This window comes from Vombatus ursinus, unplaced genomic scaffold (genome assembly GCF_900497805.2).
Source record: "Vombatus ursinus unplaced genomic scaffold, bare-nosed wombat genome assembly UNPS02010769.1, whole genome shotgun sequence".
NCBI lineage: Eukaryota > Metazoa > Chordata > Mammalia > Diprotodontia > Vombatidae > Vombatus > Vombatus ursinus.
The window spans coordinates 2,645,520-2,665,144 of NW_020950547.1; the positions used below are offsets into that span (position 1 = coordinate 2,645,520).

The window sequence follows — 19,625 nt, forward strand, 5'->3', positions numbered from 1 at the left end:
CAATCTACATTGCAAAGGAAATTTCCTCAGAGTGAGTTCCTAACCCTTGAAATCAACAATCCAGCCAAACAAAATCGGGCGGGGGGAGGGGGCGAGGGGCAAGAAAGAGAGACGGAATCAAAGAAAAGCAGACATAAAAAAATCTCTGAGGCCAAAGGTAATCTCCAGGTTGGCACACTGGTTCTCTGGGCGCGTGAGCCTTTTGGTACCCACTACAATTCACTGTTCTTCTGGCTTCCTTATGTTTCAATTGTGGTTCTACCCACTCCCACGAGAGGGCAGCTACTCTCGCATTCATTATGTCACGAGCCGGAGCCCAAGCCCGAGACAGTGCGGGAGACTAAGCTCCAGGCTGAAGAAGTGAGGGGTCCGGGGGACCCTTCCTTAGAGCCGGAGGCTGAGACTGAGTCAGCGAAGCAGCAAGCGGGTTGTCAGTCCGAGCGCTTGGAAAGACAGGTAAAGGCCCGGAGGAGACCTTCGTCTCTATGCCTTTGTTCGCGGAGACCCGGGACTTGAGCACTGGGGAAGGCCGGAGGCGGAGGGATGCACTGCCGTTTCTCCATCTCCTTTTCTCCTTTGGGAATCAGTTGTCTCCTCTACGCCTTAGTTTTCAAAGCAATTGATAGCTTGAAAGGAGGTTATGTGAGTGGGAGGGGTGGCCCCTGTGGGACAGAATTCTCCCCCACGCATTCGCAGCTCTCAGACTCCTCCCAATCTCGGGCCGGACCCCCTTCCCTAATGTCTCCATGAGGACTCTTGGACCTGGCTTGGGTACCCTACGGAGAAGAGACCGAGATACTGATACTGCCGAGGCTTGAGACTGCCTGACAGGTCAATACTGGGAACTGAATGTGTGTGAAAGAAGCTGGGCAGACGAGCTGGGGGTGGGGGAGAGTGCAGTTCTGAGCCCACCCTTGGAGTTCTCTCTCTCTCTCTCTCTCTCTCTCTCTCTCTCTCTCTCTCTGTCTCTCTCTGTCTCTCTCGTTGGGAGGTAGGGAGGATGGAATGGCATGGGCCTAGAGGGGAGGAAGAGAGAGAACCATTTTCCCCACTCGTTTCTCCACTGCCTCACTCCATCCTTGCCTGTTTCCTCTCCTCCTGTTCCATATGCTTGAATCTGCTTCTTCCCCACCCCCATCCCCAATCAAACCACCTCAGCTATGTTACTAAGGGATGGAGGAGTAAGGAAGCCCCTCTCTGCTGCTCTGGGTCTCCTCTACTTTCACAACTGGAAATATCCAATTCCTAGAGCTTCCTCTGGGTTGTGGTCACTCCTTCGGCATCCTCCAAGTACAAATAGCCTAACCTGGCTCCAAAGCCTCAATTTGCACACATTCCATTTGGTTCAAGGAGCAGGTAAGTTAGAAAACAAGCAGGACCTGGTAGAGTGAGAAACTCCAGCAAAAAAAAAAGGGGGGGGGGGGGAAGTTAGAAAGTTATCAGGACCTGATAGTGGGGGATTCCAGGGGAAAAAAAGGGCAGGTTAATATTTAATCTTAAATTCCTTTTAATTCATTTACCAATCTTAAGTGTGTGGGTGGAAAGGATTGGCTGTCTCGGGATATTCAAATAGGAATGCATGAAACAAAGATTGGGAGCCAGGGCTGGACAGGAAAAGGTGGTGCAAAAAGATGTATAGGGAAAAGAGGGTGTAGAGGCAGGTCTTGAGATGAGGAGTCAGAAAGTTATGATACAAAGTACTAGTCTCAGAATTATAGATGTAGAGCGACATAGACATAGAGGGGACCTTAGAGATCTTCTAGTTCAAGCTGATGGTACAGGTCAGGTGTTACATGGTACAGCTCCACTCACTCAGTGGGCTTCTTCTTTTTGCCAGTTCAACGGGCCTCTTTCTCTTTTCTCCCATTCTAGAATGAAGCTAGGCCGAAGATTGGTTTGTAGCTTCCTGCTACTGTTCCTCTCTGCTGCCCTGGGTCTCCTTTACTTTCACAACCGGAAACATCTACCCCCTAGAGCTTCCTCTGGGTTGTGGTCACCTCTTCCTAAGTCTTCCAAGTTCAAATACCCTAACCTGGCTCCAGAGCCTCGATATGCACATATTCCCTTTAGGCTTAAGGAGCAGATTGTTGGGTAAGTTAGAAAACAACCAGAACCTGGTAGAGTGGGGGACTCCAGCCAAAAAAAAAAAAAAAAAGGCAGGTTAATATTTAACCTTCAATTCCTTTTGATTTTTACCATATGTTTTCATTATTCTTTTGAGAAGCCCTAAATGAAGTGGGCAGAGTACTAGAGCAAGAGAGAGTAAATGAAACCACAGGTGATTTGAGCTGGAAAAAGAACTTTTGAGTGCATCAAGTTCATTACCCTTATTTTGCAGAAAAGGAAACTGAGGCACAGAGAAATAAAATGTATTTGCCCAAGGTCACACAGCTAGCTAGCAGCAGTCAAATGTTGAATACAAGTGTCCTGACTCACAGGGCCAGTATATTTTGAGTTAGAGGACCAAGATTCAAATCCCAACTCTGCTGCTTACTACCTTGATAGCCATTCTCCTCTTTGGGCTCCAGTTTACTCAGCTGCAAAAATTGGGGAAGAGACTAGATGACCTCTTTTTCCATCTCTCCATCTATGATCCTCCAATTGTTATCCAAAGACACCTAAATCAACAACATGGTGGGGGTTTTGGTGGAAGACTGTATTGTTTCAAAGCTCTCCCTTATCTCCTGGAAGTGGTCTGCTGCTGTGACTACAAATACAGTGTGGATGGCAGAGGACAAGGATTCATTTGGCATTTATGGGGGTGATTTGGTTAAGCACCATTTGAAATGGTTCTAGAAGGTTCTAGGATCTAGGTTCTAGATCTATGAACGATAGAGTAAAATCTCAAAGCTGGGGTCCAGCTTCTGGTGCTACTCTCCTTCAACCTAGGGGTATCTCCTTGATAAGAGCTACCTCTATATCTTAAGGCAGCTGGAATAATATCATAGCTTTACACTTCCCTGAGACTCTTGAAGTAGGGAAAGGAGGGGAAAGTTGCACTGACTCAAGGTTTGAACTGCATTGGGTTTGTTTGTGATGGTAGGTGGCAACATTTCTTATAGTTAATTCTCAGTGATACCACCTCCTTCCCAAAGACATGATTTACTTTTTTTTTTTTTTTAAAGCAACAAGGGTAAAGTGACTTGCCCAGGGCTATACAGCTAGTCTGAGGCTGGATTTGAACTCTGGTCCTCCTGAGCTCAGGGCAGTTGCTCTATCCACTGCACCACCTAGCTACCTCATGATTTACTATCTAATGAAAATTAGACTTTGTGAAAAGAATTCTAAACCCTCTAAATGAGACTAAAGTTTAGGAGCCAGAGTAAAAGACATAAGTGTTTAAAGATAGGGTTGACAGGCAAAGTTTGGGGGCACACGATTTTTCTGGAGTAGGCTTGGTAATTACTGTGTGGCAAGATTTAAGAAGGCAAGGTGTTGAAATGTCCTTTCTTTCTCATCCGCTACTCCCATCCCTTCCCCTCCAGGTTGCTGGCACAAAATGCCTGCAGCTGTGTGGCCAGCAGAGGAGGAGGACTTGGCCTTGCTCTCCCATTCCAACGGCAGGTGCATGCATTTGACTTCACATCAGCTTATGGACCTGAGGAGCTGCTGGAAGCCACAGTTGCAAGAGACCGGGAATACCAAGCTTTCCAGGCCAGGTGTCAGGGAATCGTAGGGGAGGGGAAGGGAGAGGATGGGTTCTGGGAAGGGGGAGGAGAGAGGTCTGAGGGTGGGAAAGGATGGAGACACCAACTCCCTCCCAGACCCCATCCATCCAATCTGACCGTCTCCAGGGTCCAGTCCCCAGCAGACCAGATACTCATCGCTCCAGCTAACTCCCCCCTGCAGTATCCCCTGCAGGGTGTGGTGGTTCAGCCCCTAAAGACCATCTTGGTACCAGGTAAAGTAGGTGGGGGCAGGGAAAATGAGAGGGCATTGCAGTGGAGGATTGTGGTCATTGGTTAGGCCTGGGAGGGAGCTGGGATAAGTCTGGGAGGGGGAGCTGAGTGATCTGAGAATATAAGGTCATTTAGGGAAAAAATAGTGGGAAGCCTTGATGGGGGAAGATACTAAAGAGGCTAGGGAGAAAGGTTTGTTGAATCTTAGTAGATAGGGAGAACAATTATTCCTCCCTAGGGAGTTAAAAGGAAGGTGTCTGAATGGAGACTGATGTGAAATTGGGAAGGGAGGAGAGCCAAGATCACCAGCAAATAAATATTTGACTGAAAATAAGTTCAAGGAGCAGAGAGAACCTCCAACCTGAGGTGGTCATGTGATACCCAAAGTGCCTTGCATGGGAGGGATTGGAATTGATTGGCCTTGGAATGGAGAGGGACAGCCCCCTGGTTGGGGTGAAGACAAGAAGATGGAGGGATAGAGAAAGCGACAGAATGAATTTCAGAGGGTCTGACCAACCTGGTAAGGTTGCACTTGCGCCTGATGTGATATTTTCCCTGTCTCCCTCCTCTGCCTCTAGGTCTGAGCCTACAAGCATCTAAGCAAGAACTGTACCAGGTGAGAGAGGTGAAATAGAAGGATGGCATGAGATGACATACTGGATGAGGTAGTAGATTTAGGAAGCCAGAAGGTAGAGGGGTAATGGGGGGAAGGCAGAGGAAAGCACAGGGGTCTAACCCTGCCAGGCTCTGACTCTGTCCCTTCCGCACATTCTCAGGTAAATCTCTCAGCATCTCTTGGCACCTGGGATGTGGCTGGGGAAGTGGAAGGAGTGGTACTTCGAGGAGAGGGCCAGCTGGAACTCACTCTCTCAAGCCCAGAGTTAGACCGACTCAACAGACAACTTCAGCTAGTCACTTACAGTAGCCGGATCTACCAGCCAGACACGGCAGACACAGGTGGAAAGGCAACCCAGGCTCAAGGGGTGGGTCAAGTGGGAGACTAAAGATGCCTAGAGCTGTGGGAGGTGCTAGGACACAGTCCAGAGCCAGATATCTAGACAATAGACCCACTGAGCTCAGCCCTTGGAATGAGAGGTAAATGAAAGGGTCATTGTTTGGCTTGGGCAGAGAGCAACAAAGAGGGAGAGAAAAAGAAACCCAATCTGCAGTCATCTCCTCCCCCTTCCCCCCTTTCCCCCCCATACATACTTCCCTTCTCATCCTCCCCAGCTCGGTTCTCCACCAATGGCCATGAAGCTGTCTTCACTGTCGGAATCAAGCATCCACCCAGACCTCGGCTGTACCCACCTGGGCCAGCCCCTGAAGGAGGTAAGACTTGTGTCAGGGTCAGACAAGAACTAGGGAGGTGGGGACGGGGATGGTGAGAAAGGTTTGTTCTGCTAGGAATCTCACCTGTAGTATGGTTCTTCTGCCCTCCCCTACCCCAGCCAAGTATAACATCAGTGCGCTGGTCACCATTGCAACTAAGACCTTCCTTCGCTACGACCGTCTCCGCAACCTCATCGCCAGCATCCGGCGTTTCTACCCAACAGTCACTGTAATCATCGCTGATGACAGTGAGCGACCAGAGCCAGTCAATGGCCCTCATATCGAGCACTACCTCATGCCCTTCGGCAAGGTCAGCAACGGGGTATTATTAGCAGAGCACAGTGGTGCTGAATGGGTGGGAGACAGCCCTATAGCAATTAGGGGAAGAGGTACAGTATATATATCTGAAGGAGATGGTGGACACAGGTTACTGAGAAATAGTGGGAGGATGGAAGAATATGTTTAATTGCTACCCCCTCCTCTCCTAACTTCCCTCATTTCCCCTAGGGATGGTTTGCAGGCCGAAATCTAGCTGTTTCTCAAGTGACCACAAAGTACGTGCTGTGGGTAGATGATGACTTCATCTTCACTGCACGGACAAAGCTGGAGAAGCTTGTAGATGTGCTGGAGCAGACATCTCTGGACTTGGTATAAAAGGGATGAGGATGGGGAGGGGGGGTAAGAAAAGGTAGAGAAGATTGAAGAGAAAACTTGGAGGGCAACCTGGAGAGGATGAGTCCTATGGAGATGGAGGGAGGGCACCTGGGAGGTGTGTGAGGCAAGAAGGCCAAAGGAATAAGCTGTTTATATAAAGCCTACATGTCTAGCACTGTGCTAAGTGCTTTATCTGATTTGCTCCTTACAACAACCCTGCAAAGTAGGTACTGTTGTCCCCATTTTGCCCCTGAAAAAAATTAGACAAACAGAGCTTAAGTGACTTGCTCAGGTTCATACAGTTAGTAAGTATCTGAGGCTGGATTTAAACTCAGGTCTTCCTGATCCTGGGGGCAGCTAGGTGGTACAATGGATAGAGCACTGGGCCTAGAGTCAGGAAGACCTGAGTTCAAATCTGACCCCAAATACTTACTAGCTGTGTGACCCTAGGCAAGTCACTTAACCCTGTTCGCCTCAGTTTCCTCATCTATAAAATAAATTGGAGAAGTAAATGGCAAATTGCTCCAGTATCTCTGCCAAGAAAACCCCAAAGGGGATCACAAAGAGTCAGACCCCATTGAAACAACTGAACAACAACTTCTTTCTGATCCTAAACCCAGAACTCTATCCTCTGTGCCCCCAGCTGCCTCTCTCCAGGCTAAAGACTCAATAATGAAGCGTTCTCCATCCCCAAAGGGAGCAGAGGAAAGGGGAAGGGAGGTTTTTAGATATCTAAGAGCTAGTGGGTGAGGCCAGAAAGAGCCTACCACTAAAACCTAAATGGCTAACAGCCCAGGCCTATGTAAGGGCATGCGGGGTAGGTATGAGAAGGAAGGAGGGCCCTCCCTGCCCAATCCACCCTCATTCCTTCATCTTCTTTTCCTTGCCCTTCACCATCTTTCCTCCACAATATTTCACTATGTCCACTTGCCTCCCACTTCCTGGTATATAACCCTGAGTCTCCTGTCCATGTCCTCTGTCTCCCTTTTGCCTCTTTCAGGTCGGGGGAGCAGTTCGGGAGATCACAGGCTACTCCACTACTTATCGACAATTGATGAGCATAGAACCTGGTGGGCCTGGTTGGGGAGACTGCCTCACCCAAAGGCGAGGCTTTCACCATGAGCTCCCGGGTTTCCCAGGTTGTGTGGTCACTGATGGTGTTGTCAACTTCTTCTTGGCTCGAGTAGACAAGATTCGAGAGATTGGCTTTGATCCTCGACTCAGCCGGGTGGCCCATTTGGGTATGTGACATTTCCCTCCATACACCTGTAAGCCCTCACCTCCACTGGGGTTTGATAAACTAAAGGGTACAACTGAGTACCTGAGTCTTGGTGATGGAAAGTGACTCTAAAGCAGAGCTGGGAGCACAGAGGGTGAAAAATGTATAAGGGCACAATGAGGCAGACTAGGAAAAAAAATTTTTTTAAATAGGTACAAATATTCGGTTTCTTTTTTAAAGAATTTTTTATTGGCATTTGTTTTTATATCACCTATATTTCCCAAAGTAGTCGTACCACCCTGCCCTGGGGTGTCCTCCTTTAATGACAAAGAATTTTTTAAAAGGGAGGAAAAAGGGGGCAGCTAGGTGGCACAGTGGATAGAGCACCGGCCCTGGATTCAAGAGGACCTGAGTTCAAATCTAGCCTCAGACACATAACACTTACTAGCTGTGTGACCCTGGGCAAGTCACTTAACCCCATTGCCTAGCCAATAAATAAATAAATAAACAAACAAATAAATAAATAAATAGATGGATAAATAAATGAATAAATGAATAAATAAAAGGGAGGAAAAGTTCAGAAGAACTAACCAAGTTATTCAAACTGTTTTACATTATCTGTGGTGTTTCACCCCCTCAGTTCCACACATCTACAAGGAAATGAGGAAGGAGCCTTCTTATCTCTTCTTTGGAGCCAGGCTTGGTTTTTATAATTTCATAACATAGGTTCGGTTGTTGTTTTTCTTTCCATTTACAATGTTGCACTCATGTGTATAGCTTCACTGATTCCACTTTACATCAGTTCACATCTTCCCATGTTTCTCTGTATTCATTGTATTAGTTTTTTTATAGTACAATAATATTCTATATGTTACTTTATCATAACTTGTTTAGCTATTGCTCAGTCAATGGGATATGCACATAATTATAATGCAAAAAAAAAAAAGAGCTTGCATGTAGGTATTGATTTTTTATTTTTAAATAAGGTTTGTCCGTTGTGGTAGAGTGTAGTTCAATTGTCATGGTATCCAAAGGGCCTGTTTTCAGATCTTGTCCTAAGCACAAACATGTCTCCTTGCTTTGATCCAAAGCATTTCCCCTCCTCTTCCTGTCTCCATTTCCCAAGAGCCCAGTTCCATCCTTATATCCCTAGAGTATGAATGATGAGTGACCTCCATCACTACTACCTCCTGTACCATAGATCGATAGATTTGAAATTGAAGAGTTTCTTTATACTTAACAACCTCAATGGTTCACAGACACCCTGCACTCTTTTTTACTTTTTTAACCAGATTGTGCTTTTCTTCAGTATAGGGTCTTCCAGTGTGGAACCAATGCAAATTGGTGTCTACTCCACAACTTAGAAAGTTGCCTGGTGGCACTGGGAAGTTATTAATTGCCTAGGGTCAAACAGCCAGTCTATGATAAAGGTAGGACTTGAATCCAAATCCTCTTGATTTGAGGCCAGCTCTGTATCCACTAAACCCCTCTGCACATTTTTATTACACATGAATTTTAATGTATTGCACATGAAAGAAAAATGGCATTTCAACTCCCTCCAGCAACTCTCCCCACCAAGGTGGTAGATACTCCGTTTCCAAGAATAGAGAGATAAAAATTAAGAAGAGGAAGAGCTAGGGATCTATAATCTTATCCCTTCTAACTTGAAGTTTTTTTTCTTCCTTCTCCAGTCTTGCCCTTTTCTACCTTAGGTTCAGGCAAGAGAAATGAAGCATCAATTGAATAGCTATGCCAGCCAAGAAAAAGTCTTGTATTTGTATTTTGTTAAATTTTCAACAATGTCTTTTGTTTTGTTTTGAATGTGATAGTCATTTCCAGATAGACTCCGCCCCTTCCTTTGTAGCCAAGAGAAAAAAAGAAAAGAAACCTTAAGCCAAATGGACACATCCACCCTTCTGACAGATTACATAGCATCCCACAGCCTTAGTTCCTTGTCTTTCCAAAGAAAGCATGCATTTTTCCATCACTTCTCCTGGGCCAATATCGATCATTATATTTAAAGTTCAGTTTCATTTTATTGTTATTTTCCTTTATTTTGTTCTATCATTGTATGTATATTGTTTTCCTGGTTCTACTTACTCCATTCTGCATAAATTCATATAATGCTTTTATTTCTCTGGATTCCTCCTCATTTGTTACAGTGAAATAACTTGATGTTATATGAATATGCTACAATTTGTTTAGCTATTCCCCAATTGATGGGCACATGCTTTGTTTCTAGTTCTGCCTATCAGGTCTTAAATTTACAAAGCACTTTCAACTTGTTACCTTACTATCCATTTTATTTGACACTCAGACAACCTGTGACAGATACTCATCCCAATCTTATAGTCAAAGAAATAGCCTCAGAGACAGGCCTGCAGGCAAAACCTTCCTGGAACACAAAAATCCCAGATTCCTTTGCCCTGTTGAGTAGGGTAGGCCCCTACTCTTCATGACCTTTCACAGTGTCTTCCTCTTTTTCTTTCCCTTTTAATTCCCCCAAGAATTTTTCCTGGATGGACTTGGCTCCCTTCGTGTGGGCTCCTGTTCCAATGTCATGGTGGATCACGCATCAAAGGTGAAATTGCCATGGGCAGCTTGGGGGACTGAGGCAGAGATTTATGCCAAATACCGGTATCCAGGAGTCTCGGATGAGAGCCAGGTGGTCAAACACAAACTGCTTTTCTTCAAACATCGCCTCCAATGCATGACCTCAGATTGATTGGCCTAGTAACCATAGAATGGCTGATGTGATTGGACATAGTGGCTGCCTGACTGCCCTTGGACCACTCTACAGAACTATACACTCTACCTGGTCACAACCTGCTCATCAACTGGGCTGACCACCCAAGGACTGTTCAAGGACTAACCAACCCTTCAGATTCTTTGACCTTGACCCAATCCCAGGACGTGAACTGATCCTGGTGCCTTCCTCAATGCCCAAAGGTACAACTGGAGCTATGACCTACCTTCACCAATTTGGTGACAACAACCCCCACCCCCAGCCCCAATCCAGTACTAAGCCCTCCATTCCCTATTCTTATAGAGTTATTACTACCCTTCTAGTGCCAAAGAGCCTGAAGGTCTCTAAGAGCCAAACTGAACCCACCCCTCAAGTGGAGACCCTTTCCCCTATCTCTTTAAGAGTGGAGGCTCCCGATATACACAACCTTCCCTCTTTGTGCTGCACTCTGTGTCTCTAGACCAGAACTCTATGTACCATATCCAGTTCTCCTCACTCCCACCACACCTCCAGGAGAATTTTGACCTCAGAGATAGAGTAGGCCCCTGAATAGAGGTCTCAAGAGGGGTTATTGAACAAGTCAACAGTTTTGTGATGTCAGTCTTGTCTCTTCAAGGTTGAAGTGGGGGAAAGGGGTCTCTAAGGGACATCTATTGGAGTGTTCAGACCCCAAGCCAGGCTAGAAAGGGCTGGCATTTATCATGTTGATCACAGAAAAGCTCACTTCATTTTATTGGTAACATAAATAAAGAGGGAGGCCCAGCCCAGTTTTTTCCTCAGTGGCCTTAATCTCTCCCCAGTACATCCATCCAGTGCTACTGGGATTCCTAAGAAGCAGAGCTGCCAAGTTCAAACCCAGACCATGCAAGTCTTTGAGGCCAGAGGCTCCTGGAAAGGGAAAAGGGAACATCAGGGGAGAGTGAGCGGAAGCATTCTGGGAACATACCTCCTGCCTCCCCTATCATCCCTTGTGAATCTAGGTGTCAGAGTGGTCTGGGGAATTATGTTCTAGAGGATCCTCCCTCATGCTTCAGGCCAACTCTCCCCACTTGAGTCCTCTTTTAAGAAGTGCTTCCCCACCCCCTTGCTCCTTCCCTCAATTTTCACTCTACCTCATCAGCTTTTGCATCCCAGTCACATGCTCCCTCACCTCTAGGTTCCCCATTACCCTTCTTCATGCATGTCCCTCCTCTTTGGCCACTCCTTATCCCATTGTCTAGTTTCCTTTTCCTATCCACTTCATTATCCCTAAGACGACCTTCACCTCATAATCTTCCCTCCACCAACCCCTTCTCCCCAAACCTTCACCAGATTCTCCAGTGCATGGGCAGCTGCATCTTGGACGCTCACAAAAAGTTGCTCTGGGGTCAATATGTCCAGGAGCCCAGCCCTGGTTAATGTCCCCAGCACAGGAGCTGTGCCAACAGAAAGAATGGTCAAAGCCCCAACTCTGGCTTCCACCTCCTACCCCACCAAATAATTCAAAGCATTTCCAATTCTCCCCAGTTTCGTGCATCTTACCATTACACTGGGCCAAGAGCAGGTGAATTCTGGCTGCACTGCACTGACTAGCCAGCTGGTGAAAGGAAGAGTTTTAAGATGGGTTAGAAAAAGAATAGTTGCTTCAGTTGCCCACTATTTTCAGGACCAGCTCCAGCTATGATTCATTTCTTTCCCCTGCTATGACACCCTCAGATGCTATAATGTCTCTCTCTCTCTCTCTTCCAATTCTGGAACCATAATGAAATCAACTCTGTAATTGCTCCATGAAAGAAGGGTATGCCAACCTACTCCCTGGCTACTCCTCTCATGGTTCCTTTAACTTTCCAAATCAAAAGATGCTTCCCTGGTCAGATATTTGTTTTATTTCCATATTAGAATGGAAGCTCCTTGAGGGCAGAGACTGTCTTCTATTTTGTATCTGTAACTTCAGCGCTTAGCACAATGCTTGGAACATAGTAAGCGCTTAATAAATTTTTAAAAATTAATTCATCCCTTTAACTGCCCCACCTCAACATGCATACACACACCTGCACCAACTCCCGGGCTCCAGCCACATCCACAAAGATGATACCACTACAGTCTAGGATGACAACTTGAAGGAGTTCCGCTCCTGGAAGGGGCAGTGTTATTTTTATGATCTTCCTCCTGTCACCCTAAATCTTCCCAAGTTACCTTTCCCATCTTACCTGTCTCAGCTGATGCATGTGACTTTGCAAGTTCCTAAAGGAAGAGAAGGGGTGATTACCGGCCCCCCAATATGCTCCCAATTAGTAAACAGTTCTCTATTCACCTGTCTACCCACCCCCCCATCTGACCTATCACATCTGCCCTTTAAACCTTCACCTGTACTCCTGCTTCCTCACCTCATCTTGCCTCTCCAGCCCCAGCAGCTGCCCCATAGTTTGACGAAACCTGCCTCTGGTCCCAAAATAGAGTGGGGCAGGATATCTGAAGATTCGTAGTCCAGGAACCTGACAGAGCTGGAGAAGGTATTTACAAGACCAAAGAGTCAATAAAACATCCTTTCTAATTAAAATCATTCATCCCTCCTTTCCCCAACCTCCTCTTGCCCACCTTAGAACGTTCTCTGACTGGACAGAATAATTCTCTTCCCTTTACTTGTCCAAGTATCAGACATTGTATCCTGGGAATCAGATAGAGAGGAGAGTGATAAAAAAAAAAAAAAGCAGGGCCATCCTTATCCTTAGAGCATGACATCCTAGTATTGGGCATATGCAAAAAGAAAATCACAGAAACTCAACTTGTCAAAAACTGAATTCATTATCTTTCTTCCTAACTTCCATATTAGTAGGAATGTGCTGTAGAGAGAAGAACTGGAATTTATATAACACTTTAAGGTTTGCAAAGTGCTTTACATCCATTATTTCATTTGAACCTCCTGTCACCCCCTGCTTAATACTATCAAGGTCACCATCATCCTCCCAGTAACCCAGACTCAAAACCTAGGTGTCATCCTCATCTCACTATCTCTTACCTCTCCCTTCCCCCCTCCACCCCTAATAAGCGATCGGTTGTCAAATCCTGGAGTTCTGATCTTTGTAACATCTCTGATGTAGATTCCCATCTCTCCTCTGACACTGCCATCCCCCTGGTAAAGGCTCTCATCACCTCATGTCTTGACTATTGTAATAGCCTGTGGTTGGTCTTCCAGCCTTAAGGCTCTCCTCACTCCAATCCATTCTCCACTGAACTGTCAAACTGATCTTCCTAAAGGAAAAGTCTCACCATATCACCCTCCCCAATTACATAAACTCCAATGATTCCCTATCACCTTGAGGATCAAACATGAAGTCCTTTGGCTTGTAAAGCTTGTCATAGCCTGGCCCCTTCTATCATACACTCTTTTCTTATGCTCCACTTCCCTTCTAATACTCTTCCATATGGTGACACTAGTCTCCTTGCTGTTTCTCGCATATGACACTCCATTTTCCAGCTGAGTATTTTCGCTGGTTGGCCTCCATGCCTGGAATTCTCTCCCTCAGATGTCTCCTGGCCTCCATTAAGTTTCAGTTAAAGTTCTACCCTCTGAAAGGAGCTTTTCTAAGCCCTCCCTAATTTTAGTACCTTCACTCTGAGATTACCTTCAATTTATTCTGTCTATATCTTGTTTATATGTATATATGTGTGTGTGTATATGTATATATTTATATATATATATGTGTGTGTTTGCATATTATCTCCCCATTAGATTGTGAGGGCCTTGAGAACAGGGGCTGGTTTTTTTTCCTTTCTTTGTATCCTGCAGCACTTAGTACAGTGACTAGCACATTGTAGGTGCTTAATAGATTCTAGATGACTGACAAATATCCCCTATATTGATATATACCAAAATGTTTATGACAATATTTCTTGTATCAAGTGTATCAAGAACTGGAAATAATGTGGGTGGGTGTCCATCAAAAACTATGGTATATGAATGTAATTGAAAATTGTTGAGCAGCAAGAAATGATGAATATAAAGATGTCAGAGAAACATTTAAAGATTTGCATGAACTGATGTAGAGGGAAATGAGCAAAAACAACGAGGAGAAAAGAACAATATACTTAAATATTATAACAGTAAGTGGTAGGAAACATCACTAAAAGGAAGTTGAATCCTAAGTAATGGAAAAACTATTGAAGGTCCTAGAGTAGAGATAAGGAAACATACTTCTTCCCTCACAACAGAGAGGTAGGGGCAGGAAATACTAGGGCAGACTATGGTGTACCTTTTCAGAAGAGGTTTCTATCAGATATTTTTGCTTAATTGTTTTTGTCAAAAGAGAGGGTTTGATAGAAGAAGTGGAACAACTATAATATAAAGATAACAGGCATCAATAAAATGTGTTTTAAAAAGAAAAGAGAGAAAGAGAAGTTCCATTAGGAGAGAAAATATTTCAGATCTGATTCCCTTTGGCAAGTTTTGAGCTCAATCTCCATCCCCTACCTCTGTGTACGGCAGACTACAGTCATCATGGAGAAGATTACACCTATGGCAAGGCCCAAATCCACACTCAAGGTCACTACAGCTACCCATGTGACCAGCCAAACAGCCTGTCAATCATGGGTGGAGAGAGAGTAAACACAAGGAAAAAACGGGTGAACAGTGACATCTAATTAAGGAACTGAGGGGTAGTGACTGTCAGGTCAGGGTTTTGGGTGAGGTAAGGCATGGAGGAGGAGGGAAGGAAGTGAATGGAAGAAATGGAATATCTGGATTGAGGGTGGACACAGTTTGCTCATTACAGGGTACAGCAGTTATACAGGCCAGAGATCAGGCAGCAGCTTAGAGTGGGGCAACTATAACCTTTGGGGTATCATGGTACCTGGGAAGGGTTCTAACCCCACCATCTTCCTTCTCTTTGGTAAACCAAAATTTTGTTTAGGGGGTTAGTGTAGGATTTAGTCTAAGAAGGGAACGGTAAACAGGGAAGCACTATCAGGAACAGTCACAATTAGCTAGGGTAAATAAGAAAGGAAGTAATGTTTCATTGAATTGAATTGAACTGAATTAAACTAAGTTGAGTTTAGCTGAGTTAAATTGGAGAGGCTGAGGGACCCTGGTGTAGTCTCTCACAAAATCCATCTTGCTGATATGCCACAGATGGGGCAGCTCCTGCATCTGGAAGAACATCTGGCGCATGCTGGAAATGTTGATGCAGGCAAGGACAGCCTAGGATTGGGAAAGAGAGCTCAGTATCCCAATCCCATCTCAATGTGCCTTTCCCCAGCCTCTTCCACAATTTACTACCTTGGGCAAATAGTAGAAAAGAGGTCCCAACCACAGTAGCACTGCTAGGACAACTGCACAGGAAAAGAGGCCTGCAAGCTGGAAGGGAAGGAAGTGGAGGTGGGGGAGAGAGAAACTGTTCCTCTCATCCCCATAAACTTCCTGAAACCTGTGTACATCTTCTAACACCATCCCTTTCCCTTTATTTGGATGTTTCCCCACACCCTTTATGGTGGTCCTTCTTCCTACCTAGACATCCCAGACCCTTCATATGTTTCATTATTTGATCTAAATATCCTCCCTTAAATATTTAAATAAGGGAGGAGTCCCCTTACTTAAATGTCCCCCACATTACCTCTCTAGTCCTTGGTACTCTCCACTTTTACCTGTGTGTGTCCCCCTGCATCCACTAGCAAACTGGTTGTAGCTAAGGAGGCTGAGTTGGGGAAGCAGGAGAAGAGTGAGGAGACAAGGTTGGAGACACCATGAGCCAGGAGCTCCTGGAGGTAAAGAGAATATTAGGATTAGGGTGAGTGGCTTGTAATCAGGCTAGGATCAGGTGTCAGAAATCTGAGTCACACCTGGTTGGGGTTGATGGCATAGCTGTGCTTGTCGGCATAGATTGAAGCCAGAGACACTGATACAGCAAAAGTAACCAGTGCAATTGGAAGGGAGTAGGCAAGAACCAGGGGCAGTGTAGACAGAGATGGTATCAATGGTTGGGAGAACCTGGAAAAGAAGAGATTAGTGGGAGAACTAATTGTAGTGATAATGAAGGTGGTCTGTAAGGCCAGGGGATTCCTTTGGAGAGTCTGAGGGACAAGAATTGGGTAGATGTTGGGTTAGAGGGTGGACAGCTTTGGACCCTGGAGAAATTGGAAAGGGATGTGCTTTTGAGTGGGAGAAGAGTTGGGGATAAAGGTAATACTATGAAGGACGTGAGCCAGGGTTTTCTCTGTTCTGTCTCACCCAACTGGCAGTGACCCAACGATTTGTACATTGTATCTTGTGTCCAGAGAGGAGGTAAAACAAAGGAGAGAGGCCAAGAGCACCTAAGGAAGAAAGACAAGGGGGGTGGAGGGTGGAGCCTTTTCAGCTGGGAGGAAGAGGTTAAACTGGGGAGGTAGGGAGCAGCAAGGTCTGATTTTAGACTGGAGATCTGAGGAGGGGGACAGGACTCAGAGAATGAGAAGGGTAGTCCTCTCACCATGAACACCTCTCCTGGGATCGGGGTAGGCAGCCTTTTTCGGAATCTCACGTTCAGCTCTTTGACTGGTACCAGTAGCGCCAGGCTAAGGGCTGAGATGGTCAGTTCAGCTGGATTGCTCTGGGGCAGCGCAGTAAGCACCGCGGCCAGCGTCTGCGATTGAGGCACATATTAGCGGGGCCTCCTTTCACCCCTGACGAAGTCCTCTCGATAACCTGATGGCTTGGTCTCTCCACCCAGCACCATCGCTCTAGCCAATCTTCCAGCTCTCCTGATTCACCTCGACCTTTACCATAGCCTCACACCCCGCCCCAGCCCCAGAACCTCCCAAATACACTGTGGTGTCTCCTTCCTCAAAGTCCCTGAGGCCCCTTCCTTCTTCTCCACCTTGAAGAGGGCAAAGTAGCCGATCTGCCGGGGGAAGGGCAGTCCCAGAAGACTCTGAAGCTGGGACACAAGCACGTGCACCGCGGCCCCACTGGTAAGAGCCTTGACCACGGGCTCCGACAGGAAGGTGGACAGGAAGCCGAGCTGCAAAGCGAACATCCCTAGCTGCCGGGGAACGGAGGAATAAAGTCAGGGGGTTGATGGGGTAGCAAGGGAGTGGGCCAAGGAAATGCAGGTCATTCGCATCTCGTTTTATCACTATCTTTCCTATTGTGGTCCTCCATGCAAAAGAGGTTGGGGTGGAGAGGCGAAAGGGCTGGTTCTGATCTTCAAGGAGATGCCACCCCGCACCCCCGCAATTCCTCAACACACACGCACCATAGTCCCAGATATCCCGACTCCCTTTCTCCTCCCTCCTCCAACATTCTTCCTCTTACCATGAATCTCTTCCTACCTTCTCACCTAAAGCAGGTCCCTGGGGTCCCCCTTCCCAGCCTCCAGTTTCCTGCTGACCTCCCCCTCAGCCTCCCTCACCATCAGCGCTCCGCTCCAGAAGGCGATTGCAGCCGCCGCCCCAACCCTCTGCAGGTCCAGCTGCATTCTGTCAGTCGAGCTCAGGTTGCCCCCTGGGGGCTCTGGGACTAGACTCTCTACTGCTGAACCTGTCATAAGGCTGAGTACTGCAAAGGTTCCTGCAAGAAGGAGGGGGGAGCTCAGAGAGAGATGTAAAAGATTACAGGGAGAGCCAACTCTAAGGTGCAGAAAATCTGGGAGCCTCCTCCTCCCACCTTTTCTTCACGCTCCCTTCCCCCATCGTCCCGATCGCCACCCCCTCTCCAGCTGCTGGAGGGATTTGGCAGAAGCCACAGGCGAGCAACCATCAAAAGAGCTGGAAGTGGCGCCGCCAGCTGGCGATGAGTCGGAGAAAGATTTAAAGTCCTGCGGACAGCATCTGTTCCTCAAGGATTGGGTTGGCTCGGGGTGAGATGGGGGATGGGAAGAGGGAATCTAGTAAGAGCCCTGGGGCTGTCTGGCAACCCCCTCCCCCTCCTGTTTCGTCCCGTAGGCTATTTGCTACACTTCTGAGACCCTTAAAGGCTGAGCTTAATGTTCATTTTAACCGAATGGAAACGTCAAGGAAAGAAAACACAATTTTGTCATTTGCTTGGGGCCTACAATTCCCTGGAGGTTTCCTGGATCCAGGGACCATAAGGGAGTGAGATTGAGTGGAAATGGTCACAAGGAACTCTGCCAAATAGGGATGGAATTTCCACCCGTTTCCACTCCCCCTAGGAATTACAATAGAATGCAAGTGAGGCTGGGGGCATAACATATGAGGGTGCCCAGATCACTCACCAGTGGATAGGTGTCTTCCTGTACCCAGGAAGGTGTAGATGAGGACAGGGAAAAAGGAGGTATAAAGTCCAAACACAGGGGGCACTGAGGTTAGGAGGGCAAAGGCCATGCCTAGTAAGGGGAGAGATGGAAAGGTCACTCTGGGACGGATACCCAGGCACATCAAACCTTCTTATTCTGTGCTCTCAACAAAAGGGGAAAATTGGCCCTGATCTTAAGGATCTGTTAAGTATACTTAAATGGGTACTGCTGAGAGCCAACCTGCTCTTAGGGGCCCAAAGTGTGGATTAGGTTTATGCATCCGTGTCCTGAAGGAGCCCTGGGAGGCACCCCCTGGGGTTCTTGACAATTCCCTCAGCCAGAACAGGTAAATGACTTCTTCCACAAGGTATGGGATGGGGGGAAGAATCTGATACAGGGTGACCCATAAAACTCAATTGTCCCGACCTCCAAGCCTAGAGGAATGGGATTGTCAAGGGGGCTTCACTCTAATCTAGACTCCCCACACCTCACCCTCCTTGATACATCTCCAGATTCCAGCGTCCCTTCAACCCGCTTGAAGGCTCAATTCTCCCACCCTGACCCCCTCCCTAAGAAGATCCTTCTAGTTCTCACTGTCCCCTCACCCTGCGGCACATGCACTACGCCCACGGTGACTCCGGCCACAGCATCTCCGAGCAACCAGGTCCTCCAGGGGTACCAGGGCAGCCAGGTCAAGGGAGGAAATCGGGCCCGGAGCAGCCTCCACGCCTCCCTCCTGGAGTAGGTCCGGAACAGCTTGTCCCGAAAGCCCCGCAGCAGCTGATCGCGTAAGGGATCTAGACCCTGCTCGGTGCCGCCAAAGTGCCTCTGAAACAGTGCCTCGGTGAGAGGGCTTAGGACACCAGGCACTGCTTCGGACCCAGGACTAGCCACTGGGTCCAACTCCTCTCCCAACACCGGACAGGACACAGTGCTAGACGACTCACTCATTCTGCCCTGGTCTACCCTCCTCCTCTAGCCCAGACTTATGTACCCCTCCATCCCGTTTCATAGAACCCCGCCCAATGTGTGGGGAGGGAACCCCCTAGCTCCACCTTTTCGGAGTCATACAATCAAGGACTAGGGAGGGGTACATCTCCCCGGGGAATCCTATCTAGGGGCGGGGAAGAGATCCTGGAGAAACACTCTGGGGGTAGGGGGAGGGAGAACGTTGCATATCTGGCCATACTTTCCCTACCCTTCCCCAAAACTTCAATCATAATGGATGGGGAAACAGGGGCTGGAAGGACACGAGAATGATGCCAAAGGAGAATCCTTATCACTTCCCAAGAATAGAGGTCTCCCAGCATTAACTATTCTCCTTCTTTCTCTTTTCTCTCTTTTCCTTGTAAGTGTTATGAACAGGAACTCTGGGAAGAGAGCAGTTCAGATTTCGCCCCTCCCCATCCCCAAAACCACAATATTCCCAAGAGGAAAAGGAGGGGACAACGATTAGTCCACCCCAAAATTCAGAGACAAAGGGACAGAGTACAGTTCAAAAGTCCTCCATTAATGCCACATAGCTGGGGTGGGGAAGTGGGGGGATAGTTTAGACGCTAAGTTCATTATGTTGG

General features: G+C 47.1%; 2 protein-coding genes across 9 annotated transcripts; one reads left to right on the forward strand and one right to left on the reverse strand.

Moving 5' to 3' along the window:
* Positions 1 to 317: 317 nt before the first annotated feature.
* B4GALNT1 (beta-1,4-N-acetyl-galactosaminyltransferase 1) lies at positions 318 to 10,609 on the forward strand. 2 transcript variants are annotated; one of them, XM_027855015.1, is made up of 12 exons: positions 318 to 456; positions 697 to 831; positions 1,873 to 2,091; positions 3,486 to 3,659; positions 3,795 to 3,901; positions 4,478 to 4,515; positions 4,676 to 4,856; positions 5,130 to 5,228; positions 5,348 to 5,538; positions 5,736 to 5,876; positions 6,883 to 7,123; positions 9,609 to 10,609. In XM_027855015.1, exons 3-12 carry the CDS (start codon positions 1,874 to 1,876, stop codon positions 9,824 to 9,826), a joined length of 1,608 nt encoding a protein of 535 aa, XP_027710816.1. In that variant the 5' UTR covers positions 318 to 456; positions 697 to 831; position 1,873; the 3' UTR covers positions 9,827 to 10,609. The 2 variants fall into 2 exon arrangements, with proteins under 2 accessions (XP_027710816.1, XP_027710817.1); XM_027855016.1 differs by lacking the exon at positions 9,609 to 10,609 and adding an exon at positions 8,793 to 9,214.
* SLC26A10 (solute carrier family 26 member 10) lies at positions 10,556 to 19,016 on the reverse strand. 7 transcript variants are annotated; one of them, XM_027855014.1, is made up of 18 exons: positions 18,657 to 19,016; positions 18,031 to 18,141; positions 17,209 to 17,366; positions 16,675 to 16,839; positions 16,288 to 16,440; positions 16,050 to 16,132; positions 15,662 to 15,809; positions 15,467 to 15,580; positions 15,102 to 15,179; positions 14,928 to 15,023; positions 14,298 to 14,404; positions 12,425 to 12,494; positions 12,214 to 12,330; positions 12,037 to 12,070; positions 11,878 to 11,960; positions 11,369 to 11,423; positions 11,156 to 11,262; positions 10,594 to 10,735 (listed from the first exon to the last, which is right to left on the reverse strand). In XM_027855014.1, exons 1-18 carry the CDS (start codon positions 19,000 to 19,002, stop codon positions 10,697 to 10,699), a joined length of 2,064 nt encoding a protein of 687 aa, XP_027710815.1. In that variant the 5' UTR covers positions 19,003 to 19,016; the 3' UTR covers positions 10,594 to 10,696. The 7 variants fall into 7 exon arrangements, with proteins under 7 accessions (XP_027710811.1, XP_027710810.1, XP_027710808.1 ...); XM_027855013.1 differs by having other exon boundaries at positions 11,150 to 11,262; XM_027855010.1 differs by having other exon boundaries at positions 10,556 to 10,735; positions 11,150 to 11,423; positions 16,675 to 16,818.
* Between the last annotated feature and the right edge of the window lie 609 nt (positions 19,017 to 19,625).